We start from the raw sequence: 14,838 nt of genomic DNA, 5'->3' as shown, positions 1-14,838 counted from the left end.
AGTGCACTCAAATGTGTGCTGGTATTACAGGGGAGGTGCAATGTGAACACGACCTCACATGTGCATTGCACAGAAGCATTGCACTCACGAGAGCGTGCTTTCATAAGCTCCAATGGGAGCCTCGTTCTCATGCCGTGATACACAGCATGAGAACTAGCGCAGCGCAGGGGGTAAGTTGTGCAGCGATGGCAGCAAATATAAATATATATGCTTCTATACATACATATTTGTTAATATGTGTATATACACATATTAACCATAAATATATATGTATATAAGCATATAAATGTATATTTACAGGGAACACACAGTTCCCATAGACCACAATATAAAGACACTTTTCAGTGCTGTCTTTTCTAACAACACTTTAGCACCCAAAAACTGCTAAGTGCCGGCGGGGGGTGGGGGGGGTGTTTGTTGTTTTTTTAAATGCTATTTTTTTTTTTTTTAAAGGAAAACTAACACTTACATGTAGGGGCATTTGGTGGGCATTTATAAAATTAACCAGAGATCTGATCACAAGCTTGCGGTAGCAATAATCATCCACTTGTAATCTAGCCCATTGTGTCTCATGAAATAAAATCAGTTTCCCATCAGTAATTCTTCTGGTATATAACATGTACAATGCTAAGCATCTATTGCTATAAGAAAAGGTTTATCCACATGATGTGCAACATTAACTATATCTCCTAGAAATATATTATTAAAATATACAAAACCAAAATAAAAAATATTTCACAAAAGGGAGGGCGCAAAATACATAAACCAATATTATACCAAAAGTGTCCAAATTGTTAAATGTCTACTAGAATGGTCGGCAGCACTCTCCAAATATCAAAAAAATCCATGTGCAGTCTCCTATAGAAAGAAACAAAAGAAGAGGTGTCTCATAGTGTAATATGTCCAATTCAAATTGAGATTAGGGTCGGGTATTATTGCCCAGATATTAGAGCCTCTTGGCTGGCTCCTTTCCAGGACTAGTAGTAACTTCCTTGCTACATTCAGCTGGGGTCCACTACCGTCAGGAGAGGTATGTACTGGAAAGTAACTCTGTTCTAACCCACACAGGTGAGCCCTCACTGAAGGATAAATCCACAAGAGGAAGAGGGTGAGACTCTACAACTCAAAAGCTGATTCCACTACTTTGCACATAACCCACCGCAGGACAGTGTGGTGCAGTTATCCTAGTGACAGCTGGGTAGATTAAATGAACAGAGAGTGGTCAAAAGTTAAAACATTTATCAAACATTTGCAGAGTAACGCGTTTCTCAGCTGACATCCTGTTTTGTCGATCTGTATAAACATTATAAAACCCGCTCTCCCAAGCATCAATCACATTTACTTGAAATTATGGCCCTTGAGGCAGGAAACGCGTCAGCTGTTTGTCTATTTGCTGTGCCCCTGTGAAACGTTTATGGATACTGTAATAAAGTGTACGTTTTAAATGTAATATCCTCTCCTGATTCCATTAACTCTGGAGTGTCAACATTGTTGCTATTTTTGGACTATTTACTTTTCTAGTGGCAGAGTGGAGAGCCCCAGCTGCACCAGCATCAGGGTCTTTGCCAACATCACAGGAACTGGAACAGGAGTAAGGCTACACGCCGTGAGTGTAAGTGCTGCACAGCAGCCAGAATGTACTACTGCAGTTGGATTAGCGGTGAGTAGTTTCAGAACATGACTTTTCTAAATCTTGGCTTTAAAGACTACACGGGTAAGCCTCATTTCTGTTTATACTGACTGTTTGGGATCTACTATATTTTTAACATCCTCACACTAGCCGCAACATGTGGGACTCAGAGTAAGTCGTTGGTGTGGGGGTTATTGTTTAAAAAGCCTGACTGTATGCCAGGGGACTGTGAATCTTTGAAGTGTCTGTTTTATATTGTTAATATAGCTGATGAAATGGAGTGGTCAGCCGAGAAATGCATTGCTGTATAAGTTTTTAATAAATGTTTTAACTTTTGACCACTCACTGTTCTACCTGGCTGCCACTAGGATAGCCGCACAACATTGTTCTGTGGCGGGTTATGTGCACACTAGTGTAATTAGGTTTTGAGTTGTAGAGTCACACCCTCTTCCTCTTGTGGATTTATCCTTCAGTTAGGGCTCAACTGTGTGGATTAGAACGGAGTTACTTTCCAATACATACCTCTCCTGATGGTTGTTTAGCCCAGCTGAATGTAGCAAGGACATCGCTACTAGTCCTAGAAAGGAGCCAGCCAAGAGGCTCTGATATCCTAACACACTTGACTAGCACATTAGTGCTTTACCAAAAGTGAGTGCAAAAATACCAAACCCTAATCACAATTTGAATTGGACATATTACACTATGAGGCACCTCTTCTTTTGTTTCTCTTTCTATATGAGACTACACATAAATTATTAAAGGCTGATCTTGTTTATATAATTTTCTAGCATTCTATTCATATAAAGACCCCTTTATTCTGTAAATGTAATAATTTTCTCCCCTATGTAAACAAAACATACAACTCCTAAAACTGGCATATTAATAAATAATACTGGGGGTGCTTTGGTGTTTAATGGTTGTGTAAACTGGTCAGTATGAGGACAGATTTGTATATTGCTGTGTGGTGTTTAGATTCTATCATATTGATATGAGAGAAACTGAGGTGCACATGTTTAGAGGAACAAAGGACAGCAGGAGAGCACTTTCAATATGGAGATTTTGTAACTGGGGATTTAGAAAGTATTATTTATAATGCCATTCTTTTAGAGACCTCTTTATGATAATTTTTAAAAGGTTTCCACACAGTGTGTATAAAGTTTATTTTGTAAATAAATATTTTATGTTTTGTGATACCTGACTGGTACGGGATACCTTTTTCTACTTTATAAACATGTGAAATGTTTTTCTTCTGTGTGAACCCTTTCATCAGTTTTCAGATGACCTATGTGTAAAACTTTTTCCACACTCTTTACTTGTGAAAGGCTTTTCTCTTGTGTGACTGACTCCTTTCATGAATTTTCAGACTATTTATATGTCTATAACTTTTTCCACACTCTTTACATGTGAAAGGTTTTTCCCCTGTGTGACTCATTTCATGAGTTTTCAGACCACTCAAATGTGTAAACCTTTTTCCACACTCTGTACATGTGAAAGGTTTTTCCCCTGTGTGACTTCTTTCATGAATTTTCAGACTACTCGTATGTATAAACCTTTTTCCACACTCTTTACATGTGAAAGGCTTTTCTCCTGTGTGAATCCTTTCATGAGTTTTCAGACTACTCAAATGTGTAAACCTTTTTCCACACTCTTTACATGTGAAAGGCTTTTCTCCTGTGTGAATCCTTTCATGAGTTTTCAGACTATTTATTTGTCTAAAACATTTTCCACACTCTGCACACGTGAAAGGCTTTTCTCCTGTGTGACTCCTTTCATGAGTTTTCAGATTACTCATATATGTAAACCTTTTTCCACACTCTGTACACGTGAAAGGCTTTTCTCCTGTGTGACTCCTTTCATGAGTATTCAGATAACTTATTTGTGTAAAACTTTTTCCACACTCTGTACATGTGAAAGGCTTTTCTCCTGTGTGACTTCTTTCATGCTTTTTCAGACTACTCATATGTGTAAAACTTTTTCCACACTCTGTACATGTGAAAGGATTTTCCCCTGTGTGACTCTTTTCATGAGTTTTCAGACTACTCATAAGTGTAAAACTTTTTCCACACTCTGTACATGTGAAAGGCTTTTCCCCTGTGTGACTCTTTTCATGAGTTCTCAGTCTACTCTTATGTGTAAAACTTTTTCCACACTCTATACATGTGAACGGCTTTTCTCCTGTGTGAATCCTTTCATGAGTTTTCAGACTATTTATTTGTGTAAAACATTTTCCACACACTCTACATGTGAAAGGCTTTTCCCCTGTGTGAATCCTTTCATGATTTTTCAGACTATTTATTTGTGTAAAATGTTTTCCACACTCTGTACACGTGAAAGGATTTTCCCCTGTGTGAATCCTTTCATGAGTTTTGAGACTACTTATATGTGTAAAACTTTGTCTACACACTGTACATGTGAAAGGCTTTTCACCTGTGTGAATCCTTTCATGCGTTTTCAGACTACTCATATGTCTGAAACTTCTTCTACACTCTGTACATGTGAAAGGCTTTTCACCTGTGTGAATCCTATCATGATATTTTAGATCACTCTTGATCCTAAATCCTTTTCCACACTTTGTACATGTGAATGGCTTTTCTCCTGTGTGAAGCCGTTCATGAGTTTTCAGATTACTCTTATGTGTAAAACTTTTTTCACATTTTGTACATGTGAAAGATTTCTCCCCTATGTGGGTCTTTTCATGAGATATGAGATTTGCTTTGGATCTGAAACATCTCTCACACTCATTACATGTGAAAGGTTTCTCCCCTGTGTGGGTCTTTTTGTGATACATAAGGCTTTGTTTAGATATGAAACATCTACCACATTCTGTGCACATGTGAGGTTTCACAACTGTGTGAACTGTGTAGTGTTCAAGGAGATGCAAATTACATGTGAAGCTTTTCTCACATTCTGTACATTTGAATGGTTTCTTATTTGTATGAATCATTTGGTTAGACTTAAGACTTTTCCCTTCCTTAAAATGTTTGGAGTATTCCGTAAATGTGTGTGGTTTATCCTCTGGGATAATCATTTCACTAGATAAGTCAGAAATGTTGTCCTCTTGTTTGATGACTAAATTACTCTCTGTACATAATGATTGTTGCCCAGTTCCTGCCAATTCACCATCTTCTTTAAATATCTGCTGTGATTTCCCCAATGTTTGTGAATAGTCATTGGTGTCTAAGACTTTTGGAGTTTGCGGTATCATTCTGATGCTTCCTGTAGTGAAGGATGGATATGAACTATTGACGTGTTTGTCTACATAAAAAGAAAAGGAATAAAGAAAGTTTATTCTTTTTAATGGAATCTATCTTTTTCAAAAATCATATTTATTTATTTACACTCCATAGAATGGCTTCTGTTTTGTGTTAATTTTTAAATTGATTAACCTGTAAATGAAAAATTCAAGCAACGGAAGACAAATAATGCAAATATTTCTTCATCATAATAAAATAAAACACGGATTACTGATTAAAACAAGTTATAGGTCCCCATTAAAAAAATGTGCATGTGGATAATTTTCTCAGCCAGGGAACAAATACATCTGTATTCTGGTCAAGAGAGGTGTCATGTATATTTTAGATTACAATATTAATTATGACTATCTCGGCAGTAACCTCCAACAAAAAAAATTACTATTGTCTCATAATCTCCCATATATTTGTATTTTTTTTTAGTAGTTCTAATCAGGTGATATCTTTTTAAACACAGCGAATTATATTTGTGGAGTAAAGAGGATTCAGTTTGGAAAAATATATACAGATTTATTAAACAATAAACAAGCTAATAACAAGTGATATACAACTTAATTATACAGAAAACAAACTCTCTGACACAAGATGAAATAAGATCTACTATTTTGCTTAGTTTTAACCCTATGGGTACAAATCTAACAGTGAAGTCTATTACAAAGTAAATTAAAATGAACCAGCATGGACCAATTATGTAATATGAGTTACTAACAGTTATTTAATACAATCTTAGCTAGTATTAACATTAAAAATATGTTTGTTAACTTAATAATATAATGCAATCTGTCAGATTCAGAATGCATATCTAGGAGGCAAAGAAACACATATAAACCTCTAATGCCTCGACAAGTCTCAACCTTAGGGAATATAAAACTACTAAAATAAAATATGCTTAAACACAAAACCAGGGTTTTTCTTACAATAAACTGAATTAAGTGAACACTATTTGTAACAAGACTTGCTCGTATTATTAGGTGAATTAGATTCCTAGACAAGATAAATTAGTCTATAGGGATAAGTATATATAAAAATTGGGCCTATAATCATTGGATACAAATCTTAATAAGGACCTTAAATGGACATGAAACCCAAAAAATTTCTTTCATGATTCAGACAGAGAATACAATTTTAAACAACTTTTCAATTTACTTCTATTATTTAATTTGCTTCATTCTCTTGTTATTCTTTGCTAAAAAGGTTTATCTATGAAAGCTCAGGAGCAGCAGAGAATCTAGGTTAAAGCTGCTGATTGGTCGCTGAATATATATACCGATTGTCATTGGCTCACCCATGTGTTCATTTAGAAACCTGTAGTGCATTGCTACTCCTTCAACAAATGATACAAAGAAAATAAAACAAATTAAATAATAGAAGTAAATTAGAAAGTTGTTTAAAATTGTATTATCTGTCTGAATCATGAAATAATTTTTGGGTTTCATGTCCCTTTATAATTATAGTTAAACAGTTATTTTTTATACTTCCCCAAATGTTTGCTCCTCCAAGCACTGGGTTATCAATATTCAAGCTCTGTATTTCCTTTGCATCTGATCCCACAAAATCTCTTAATCCACAAAAATAAATAGGCAAAAAGATTCCAAGGATATCCAAAAATATGAGATGGGTACAACCAGGATTCAAAATTCTATTTCAGGGGAAAATTGGACAGCACTTTGCTCTCACTTTTATGCAACCCAGAGTCCCTTGTGAATGCTCAGTGACCCAATTTATCCTGAACTATAACTCCACCCTAATCTCTAACAGCCATTTACAGATGTGTGAGGATCTTTACTGCTATTGGGGATGATTCAGCCAATGTTAAGTATAGCGGGATGTACTTTTACTAATTTACCACAAAATGGGGATGGTGAGTTGTGCTACAAAAGTGAACCAATTCTTACATTCATTCTGCTTAGCACTCATTTTTCATATACCATACACATATATATATATATTTATGTATATTCACATATACAGGTAGCCCTCAGTTTACATCAGGGTTACGTTCCAGAAGGAATGGTTGTAAATCGAAACCCAGTTTACAATGTAAGTCAATTGGAAGTGAGGGAGTTAGGTTCCAGGCCCCTCTCCAAACTGTCATAAGTAACACCTAATACATTATTTTTAAAGCTTTGAAATGAAGACTTTAAATGCTAAACAGCATTATAAACAGTATGAAATAATCACACAACATACAATATATAATTAAACGAAGTTAAATGAACAAAATAATTTGCTAAAACAGTATTATAACCTAATAAAATAATCACACAACACAGAAAATATAATCAAACTAAGTTTAATGAACAAAAACTTTTTTTACCTGCATTTTTCTGCAAACAGTTCTCTGCATTGTTAGCATGTTAGATAATATTGGGTCTGCACCTATTCTATGCTTTTCAATCTGGACTATTTAAGCAGTTAGGCACCCTCACCTCAAGCAGCTTGGCAGGAAGATAATAGGGAAGTGCCTGCTAGATCTTGTTGCTCAATAGCTAAGGTCTGTTCTGTGTACATGGATTCATTTCAGTCTGTTAAGCTTGAATAACTTTGCTGCAACAAAAGTGGACAGCTCCACCTACTGGCTATTTTAATCAATGCACAGCTGCAGTCACATGACTGAAAAAAAGGTTGTTATTCTGAAACGGCGCAAATTGAACCGGCATAAACTGAGGGCTACCTGTACATATACATATATCCATGTCTTCTTACATGCATTTAATTTTTTTTTTTGTTTAACTAAAATGTTACCAGTTTAAAATTAAATCCTTAGAACTTAGATAGACACATAGTTATACATAAGGCATATATATATATATATATATATATATATATATATATATATATATATATATATATATATATATATATATATATAATAGAATTTTCTTATGTGGGCATCTCATATATATATGTATGTTACATATGAGGCATAATGAATTATATATTATTTTACAATAGTTTCTCACTATATGTATATTTTAATCTGTCATGATTCCTCAATGCATGGTGATGCCTGGGAGTATAATTTGGTCAGGTAATCAGTATATATATTTTTTATATAATAAATAAATGTACAAGTCACACACACATACACATACACATATCATACTGGTTATTTCATATACTTAATTCCATATTTAACTTATCTATACATATAGTTATTTTAAAACCATATGATTCTTATACACACATAATGCAATGCTGGTCATTTTTAAATGTCCTTCCTTACACATTTAATTTCTTTATACATTTAGATATGTGGGACATTATCAAAATTTTACCTTTAACTTCTTATATTTCAAAATTGTATTTTTTTTCTTAATAAACATTTTTGTGCCACAGTCCATTTTAGGGAGTGTTTGAATTGGTCATTTAAACTAGCAGGCATCTTATTAACATATGACTGAGAGCCCATTTGTTTGTAATTCCATTCACCAGAGCACAAACAAAAACCTAGACAAAGGGACTCCACTCCCTTGAGTTGGAACAACAGTCCTCTCTGTTCCGTTGATAAAGCCCCTCCAGGTTATATCCTGTTAAGGTAACTCCTGGACACATGCTTTTTGTTATCTGATATTTGTGTTTACTAACAGCAGGGGTTCTTCCTGGCAAGAGGTAGCCTTTGGAAACATGTAATCCAAGGTAATTGTTAGCCAAATGCTCTTGCTTAATTAGAATGCCAGATCCAAGATGATTTCAAATACATTTCCTGTACCAAATTAATTCTTTTTATAATTTGATAAAATATTTTTTCTGATATAGATAGCTCCCCACAGATGATGTAACAGGTGGCATCCACCATTCTTATTTAACATTGCACAAGCAAATGCACATACAGCTCTGCCCGACTCATGCTCAACAAGTTGGGTGAAAATATGATGGCTTAATCATCACAGACTAATAATTAGTGTGAGATATTTTGAAAGGCTAAGGAGCAGTGATCTTATGATGCTTCTTAGCTTGCTGTTGTAGTTGTTCTATTTATATAAATCAGCCAAATAAAATATTACTTGTAATAATATTCACTGTTAAATTGTTCCCAATGATCCATTTTACCTGCTGGTGTGTATTAAATTGTTTACAAGTAGCTCCTTTACTGCTATTTTGGCCTTTGAAATAACTGATTTAGCTTGTGGTTTCCCAACCTACTGAAAGTTTTGATACTGGAGTCTCAGCTATTAAATAGCTTAAGTAAACACAACCAGTAGAAGAAATTACACTGCCAGTGGGGTGCAGGATAGTTAAGTAATACAATTATAATCTTCCATTATTCTCTCTATGTATTGAGCTTTAGTTTTCCAGTCAAATATAAGATAAGGAGGCAAGTGTTTGTACACAAAGTGATAACATAATGAGATCTGATATTACCTCTAAGTTCAACCCATTGTTATAGGCTGTGGTTTAAAATCACAAAACCAGCTACTTCATATACAAAAAATAAACCTGAAAATGCAATTTCTCATACATTTTATATAGAGACAGAAACATTAAAAAGAAGAGAGCACGAAGGGTATTATGTGGCACACTCCAAATAATAGACTTAATTTATCAAATGAGACATGGACAGGGAGGACTGATGTAACTAATTTAAAATATAACTTGTATTAATCAAGGATTAAAATTAAATCGAACAAACAAGTTACATATAATACACAAAGTGATATTATGGAGATACAGGAAGACCTATTGCATATATATCAGTGTTTATATTGAGAATGGGATGGTCTGTGATTATAACATAGATGTATTGGTAAGATTCAAAGAGTCAAACAGTCTATTTTACAATCAGTTCCTTGATAGGATAATATTGTTATAAAGCATCACAGGACCCTACCTACCTAACTTGCATTTCCCTATAATGAGAAATATAACCTTAATCTAACTGTAAGTCAAACTCCAAATATCCCCAGTGTATACCTCCCTTTTACCTCCCCCCTCCCCTTAGAGAGGTTTTTCCATAATTTTATATAGAGCAGCTGGTATAACAAGTCCTTGACAATACATTAACATAAAAACTTTTTTTCAGTGTACTGTCCCTTTAAATTAAGCACACAAATTAGTGGCGGTCCTGGGTGGGGAACACTCACTGGTGGAGTTGTGGGTGTTCCACACATGGGAAAAAGGTAGGTTTAAGTGTAGTTATGGGAGTTCCTTGAGCTGGGCCAGGGCAGGAGGAGAAGGTAGAGTTGCAGGTATTATGAGAGCAGGTGTTGACACAAATGTTCTTAAAGATGCAGATATAAATATAATAGTTTATATTTGTTTAACCCTTTGAGTGCTAAGCACTTTCCTACCTGGGTGCTATACTGTTTTAATTTTTTTTTTTTTTTTTTAAACCTTTTTTTTTTTCAGATCCCCAAGACTTACACTGTTGGGAAGGATAGGTGATTACCTTTCCAACTGTGGGTGTTCGGGGTCTGTAGCTGCTTAGATGCCTGAGATACAGGCTTTTAAGCAGCATGCCCCCTGCTCCTATACTTAACATTATGAATTTTAAATAAAGTTGCGCAGTGACGTCACCACGTCATTGCGCATGACGTCACCGCACATAACATGAAGCCCCAGCGATGCTAGTCACTATGGCCCGATCGCCGGGGTAGGAGCCCCCAGATCTCCCTCAAGGTGGGAGAATGCTAGCGATGTGTCTGAGCCATCAGTAGCACCATAGTGGGAAACTCTGCGACGGCTCAGGGCCATCATTAGCACTCAAGGGGTTAATGAGTGATCTATTCTATTTTACCAGTAATTAAAGTCAGCATAATATCTATTTTACTCACCTAACACATATGAGTTCATGCTGATAACAGGCTCCAATGTCTGTGCTCAGGAAGAAGGTTCCCTTATTCACTCCAGTTACATCAATACCTGATATCTCTCAGTGCTCTCGCCGTGTCTGTAAAAAGTATATTAAATGGTTTAGACAGATAATAATAATAAATAGTTCTGATTAACTGTATGTATGGTATATTTTAAAGGCACACATAACAATTCATGTGATACAGATCAGCTTATTAGGTTATTACATATGTGCTATTGATTCAGCATTTATCAATGTGAAGTGGACAAGATACGCTACTACTTTTTATGTCCACTCGCACATTGTTAAATATGCCCCTACATTTGGCCTTTCTTGAGGAGTGGCTTTTTTCTTGCAACCCTCCCATTCAAGCCACATTTGTGGAGAATGTGTGATATTGTTGTCACATGCACAGTGCACACAATGATCACCCTTTTGTTATAAATTCCTGAAACTGCTTCAGAGTTGCTGTGGGCCTCTTGGTAGCCTCTCTGACCAGTTTCCTCCTGGCTCTTTCATCCAGTTTGGAGCAATGTCCTGATCCAGAGAGGGTCTATGCTGTACCAAATACCTTCCACTTCTTAATAATAGACTTCACTGTGCTTCTAGGCATAGATAAAGCCTTTGATGTTTTCCTGTATCCATCTTCTGACTTGTCCACAACATTATCCCAGAGATCTTTTGTCAGTGCCTTGCTATCCATAGCTGATTGTTTGCTTCAGTTGCACTACCAGAGACTGAGATGCTCCAGGAAAGCCCTTTCCATGCTGGGCTAATCAATATGTCCCAGAGTTGAATGTCAAATGGCATTGTGTGTGCAGTTGAGAAAATGATTAGCTACACCTGATTTTACAAGTAATTTTAGGAGGGGTTGATCCTTTTACCAACTCAGTGATGCTGTTTTTTAATTCTCTTTATTTTTGTCTGACATATTGGTGTTATAAATAATTACAACTGGATACACTGTCTGTCTTTATTTCAGGCTGCAAAGCAAAAAAATGTGATTATTTTCAAGGGGGTGATTCTTTTCAATACCCACTGTAAGCCTCTGCAGACTGCAATCAGTGCTGACTCAAACAACTCCACAGGAGTGAGCACGTTATCTATATATCACATATGAACTAGCAGTGTCTTGATGTGAAAAGCTAAAAAATGCACTAATAGATAAGAGGCAAAAAATTAGCATATGTGCCTATGTAGGTTTAGATTTCAACAAACAAGACCAAAAGAACAAAGCAGATTTGATGATAAAAATACATTTGAAAGTTGTTTAAAATTAATGTCCTATCTAAATAATGAAAGTTTAATTTTAACTTTACTGTCCTTTAAACTCTAAAAAATTGTTTTCCAATCATTATAATTATAAGTGCACACTACAGGCTTTATAAACATGACCCTGCTACATATCTGCCCCTAGTAATTTTGAGCAGGGGTGATAAGATCAAGTAAAACAATAAAAGTGTTGCTAACAAAACAGCAGTGAAAACCCTTTGTCTACTCAGTAACAAGTTCAAATTGGCTCCTACAAATAAAGCAAACAAATCATGTATTAACCCTTTACTAGCACACAGAGCTACACAGTGTTTATTAACCCTTTACTAGCACAGAGAGCTCCACAGTGTGTATTAACCCATTGCTAGCACACACAGCTGCACAGTGTGTATTAACCCTTCACTAGCACAGAGAACAGCACAGAGTGTATTAACCCTTCCCTACCACAGTGTGTATTAACCCTTCACTAGCACAGAGAGCAGCACAGTGTGTATTAACCCTTCACTAGCACAGAGAGCAGCACAGTGTGTATTAACCCTTCACTAGAACAGAGAGCAGCACAGTGTGCATTAACCCTTCACTGGCACAGAAAGCAGCACAGTGTGTATTAACATTTCCTAGCACAGAGAGCAGTAGTGTGTATTAACCCTTCATGGGCAAAGAGTGTGTATTAACCCTTTACTAGCATAAAGAGCAGCACAGTGGGTATTAAATCTTCACTAGCATAGAGAGTTGCACAGAGTGTATTAACCCTTCAATATCACAGAGAGCCGCACAGTGTGTATTAACCCTTTAATAGTACAAAGAGCAGCACAGTATGCGTTAACTGTCCCTGTGCTAGAGAAGGGTTATCAGCCAATAACAGACTCATATTTTTATATAACATTAACTCCTGCATATACTAAGTAGGTAATTTAAAAGGCTGTGTACAATTTAATAATGAAAATAAATTACAAACAGCAAACAGTTATTTCACATAAAAACTAAACCTAAAAGTGTCATTTCCCATACACTTTATACTATTTTATACACCGGTAAAACAAACATTAGAAACACATTAAAGGGACAGCAAAGTCCAAATTAAACTTTTATGATTCAAATTTAAACAACTTTCCAATTTCCTTCTATTATCAAATCTGCTTTATTCCCTTGGGGACCTTTGTAGCAAATCATATAATGCACTATGGTGCGCTAGCTGCTGATTAGTGGCACATACAAGCCTATTGTCATTGGCTCACCTTATGCGCTCAGCTAGCTCCCAGTAGTGCACCACTGCTGCTTCAATAAAGGATACCAAAAGAATAAAGCACATTTCATAATAGAAGTAAATTGGAAAGAGGATATGATCTAATTAAACAATGAAAAAACATGTTGCTTTTTTTTGTCCCTTTAAGGGAAACCAAAATGTACAGGACACTGTCCCTTTAAGTCTGTGATCATGTGACACAAACAGCAGCAGCTGAAGGTGCAGAATACACTCACTAAGGTCTTTACTAACAACAAGAATCAGTCACAGATCAGTGGGATAAACGTTCTGATGATAAACAGGTGCAGCTAATAGAAATAAGAAATGTATTAAAAAATAACCTCATTAGAAATAAAATAATATGCAGATCACAAGATATTTATGATTAGATCAGTAAATGTGATGAGACTGATACAACAGGGCCATAAGCTGAGTGATATTTATTACTGACTCAAATAGCGGCTTCAAAATCATTTTAACCCCTTAATGGCAACAGCGTATCCTGTATGTCGCTGGTTGTTAAGAGATTGCATGCCTGTTTAAGCGTGTGTCTTGCCACGAGCGGCAAGACCTCACTTTTAGACCCTCCCACCTGCACTCTTGCTAAATAGCAGGGTTTTTTTTTTTTTTTTAAGGAAACACAAAGTTTTATATGAACGAAATAAGCTGGACTACACCAGAACTACACTATAATGAAAAAACAAAACAAAAAAAAAAAAACATAGACAGAGCAGCAGAAATTGATTTAAAGTTACTCTAAGCTACTCCATTGGATGATCTTATGCAAAATAAGAATTACACTACTACAATAAAATAAAAATACAGGCAGGTTTACCCTTATAAAAAGGCTCACAACAAAGACATTACGTCACACCGCAATACCATACTGTAAAAACCTAATCACTGAAGGGGGCGCTCAAGATTGAGTATAACCAATAATCTAGAACAAAAGTATATATGATGGGGCAATGTTAAGCTATTATAGATGAGTATATACACAATAAAGGCAGAAAACAGTCAATTCTTAGATACTGTAGTGAAAATACACTTGCAATTGTGAAAAATTAGACAGTCCTTTATAAGTTCTTAAAAGGATAACGATTGCTGTAGCGGCTGCCTCCTCCTCACTGGATGGTCCAGGTGGTACTATATAAGATAAAACAGAATGGAGGGGCGCCTCATGTGTGGTATCATCTATTAATTAACAACGAGTCACAGAACTATTGCCAAATGGGTACTCACAAATTTGGAGAGCACACTTATGTGCTGGTAGGGGCAGCTGCAGAATTAGAAAGTAATGACAGCTCACCCACTTGAAGGCTCTCTTGGCGTAAGATGGTGGTGCTATAAGGGAGACAAGAAATACGGGCACCACATGTGCAGACTATTTATGGTACAACCACAACAGATTCCTTAATGTGGAGGGTACTCACATATTTCCAGAGCACACCAATGTGCTTGTAGAAGCAGGCTGCAGATTGGTAGAGGTGTGGCAGCTCACCCAAACTCTAGGTATCTTGATATTTGTATGATAATGTGTTCCCTCAGGTGCTGGGCTGGTCTCTCATAGGTGAACAATGGCAGATGGTGGGTAGAAATGAATCCACTCAAAGGATAAAAGATATATCCAAATTTATTTAAAAAA

At 35.9% G+C, this 14,838-nt stretch overlaps 1 protein-coding gene across 1 annotated transcript in view; it reads right to left on the bottom strand.

Annotated features, from left to right (window-relative positions):
• Positions 1 to 2,344: 2,344 nt before the first annotated feature.
• Positions 2,345 to 14,838, bottom strand: part of LOC128661366 (zinc finger protein 850-like) — a 305,244-nt gene continuing 292,750 nt past the window's right edge. Inside the window, exon 5 of the mRNA XM_053715630.1 lies at positions 2,345 to 4,877. Within this exon, the coding sequence (XP_053571605.1) occupies positions 2,940 to 4,877 (1,938 nt within the window). The 3' untranslated portion in view covers positions 2,345 to 2,939. The remainder of the gene's footprint in view (positions 4,878 to 14,838) is intronic.

This window comes from Bombina bombina, chromosome 5 (assembly GCF_027579735.1).
Source record: "Bombina bombina isolate aBomBom1 chromosome 5, aBomBom1.pri, whole genome shotgun sequence".
In the NCBI taxonomy this organism is placed as follows: domain Eukaryota; kingdom Metazoa; phylum Chordata; class Amphibia; order Anura; family Bombinatoridae; genus Bombina; species Bombina bombina.
The sequence above is the reverse complement of the archived record's forward strand: the minus strand, read 5'-3'. Positions and strand labels throughout refer to the sequence as shown.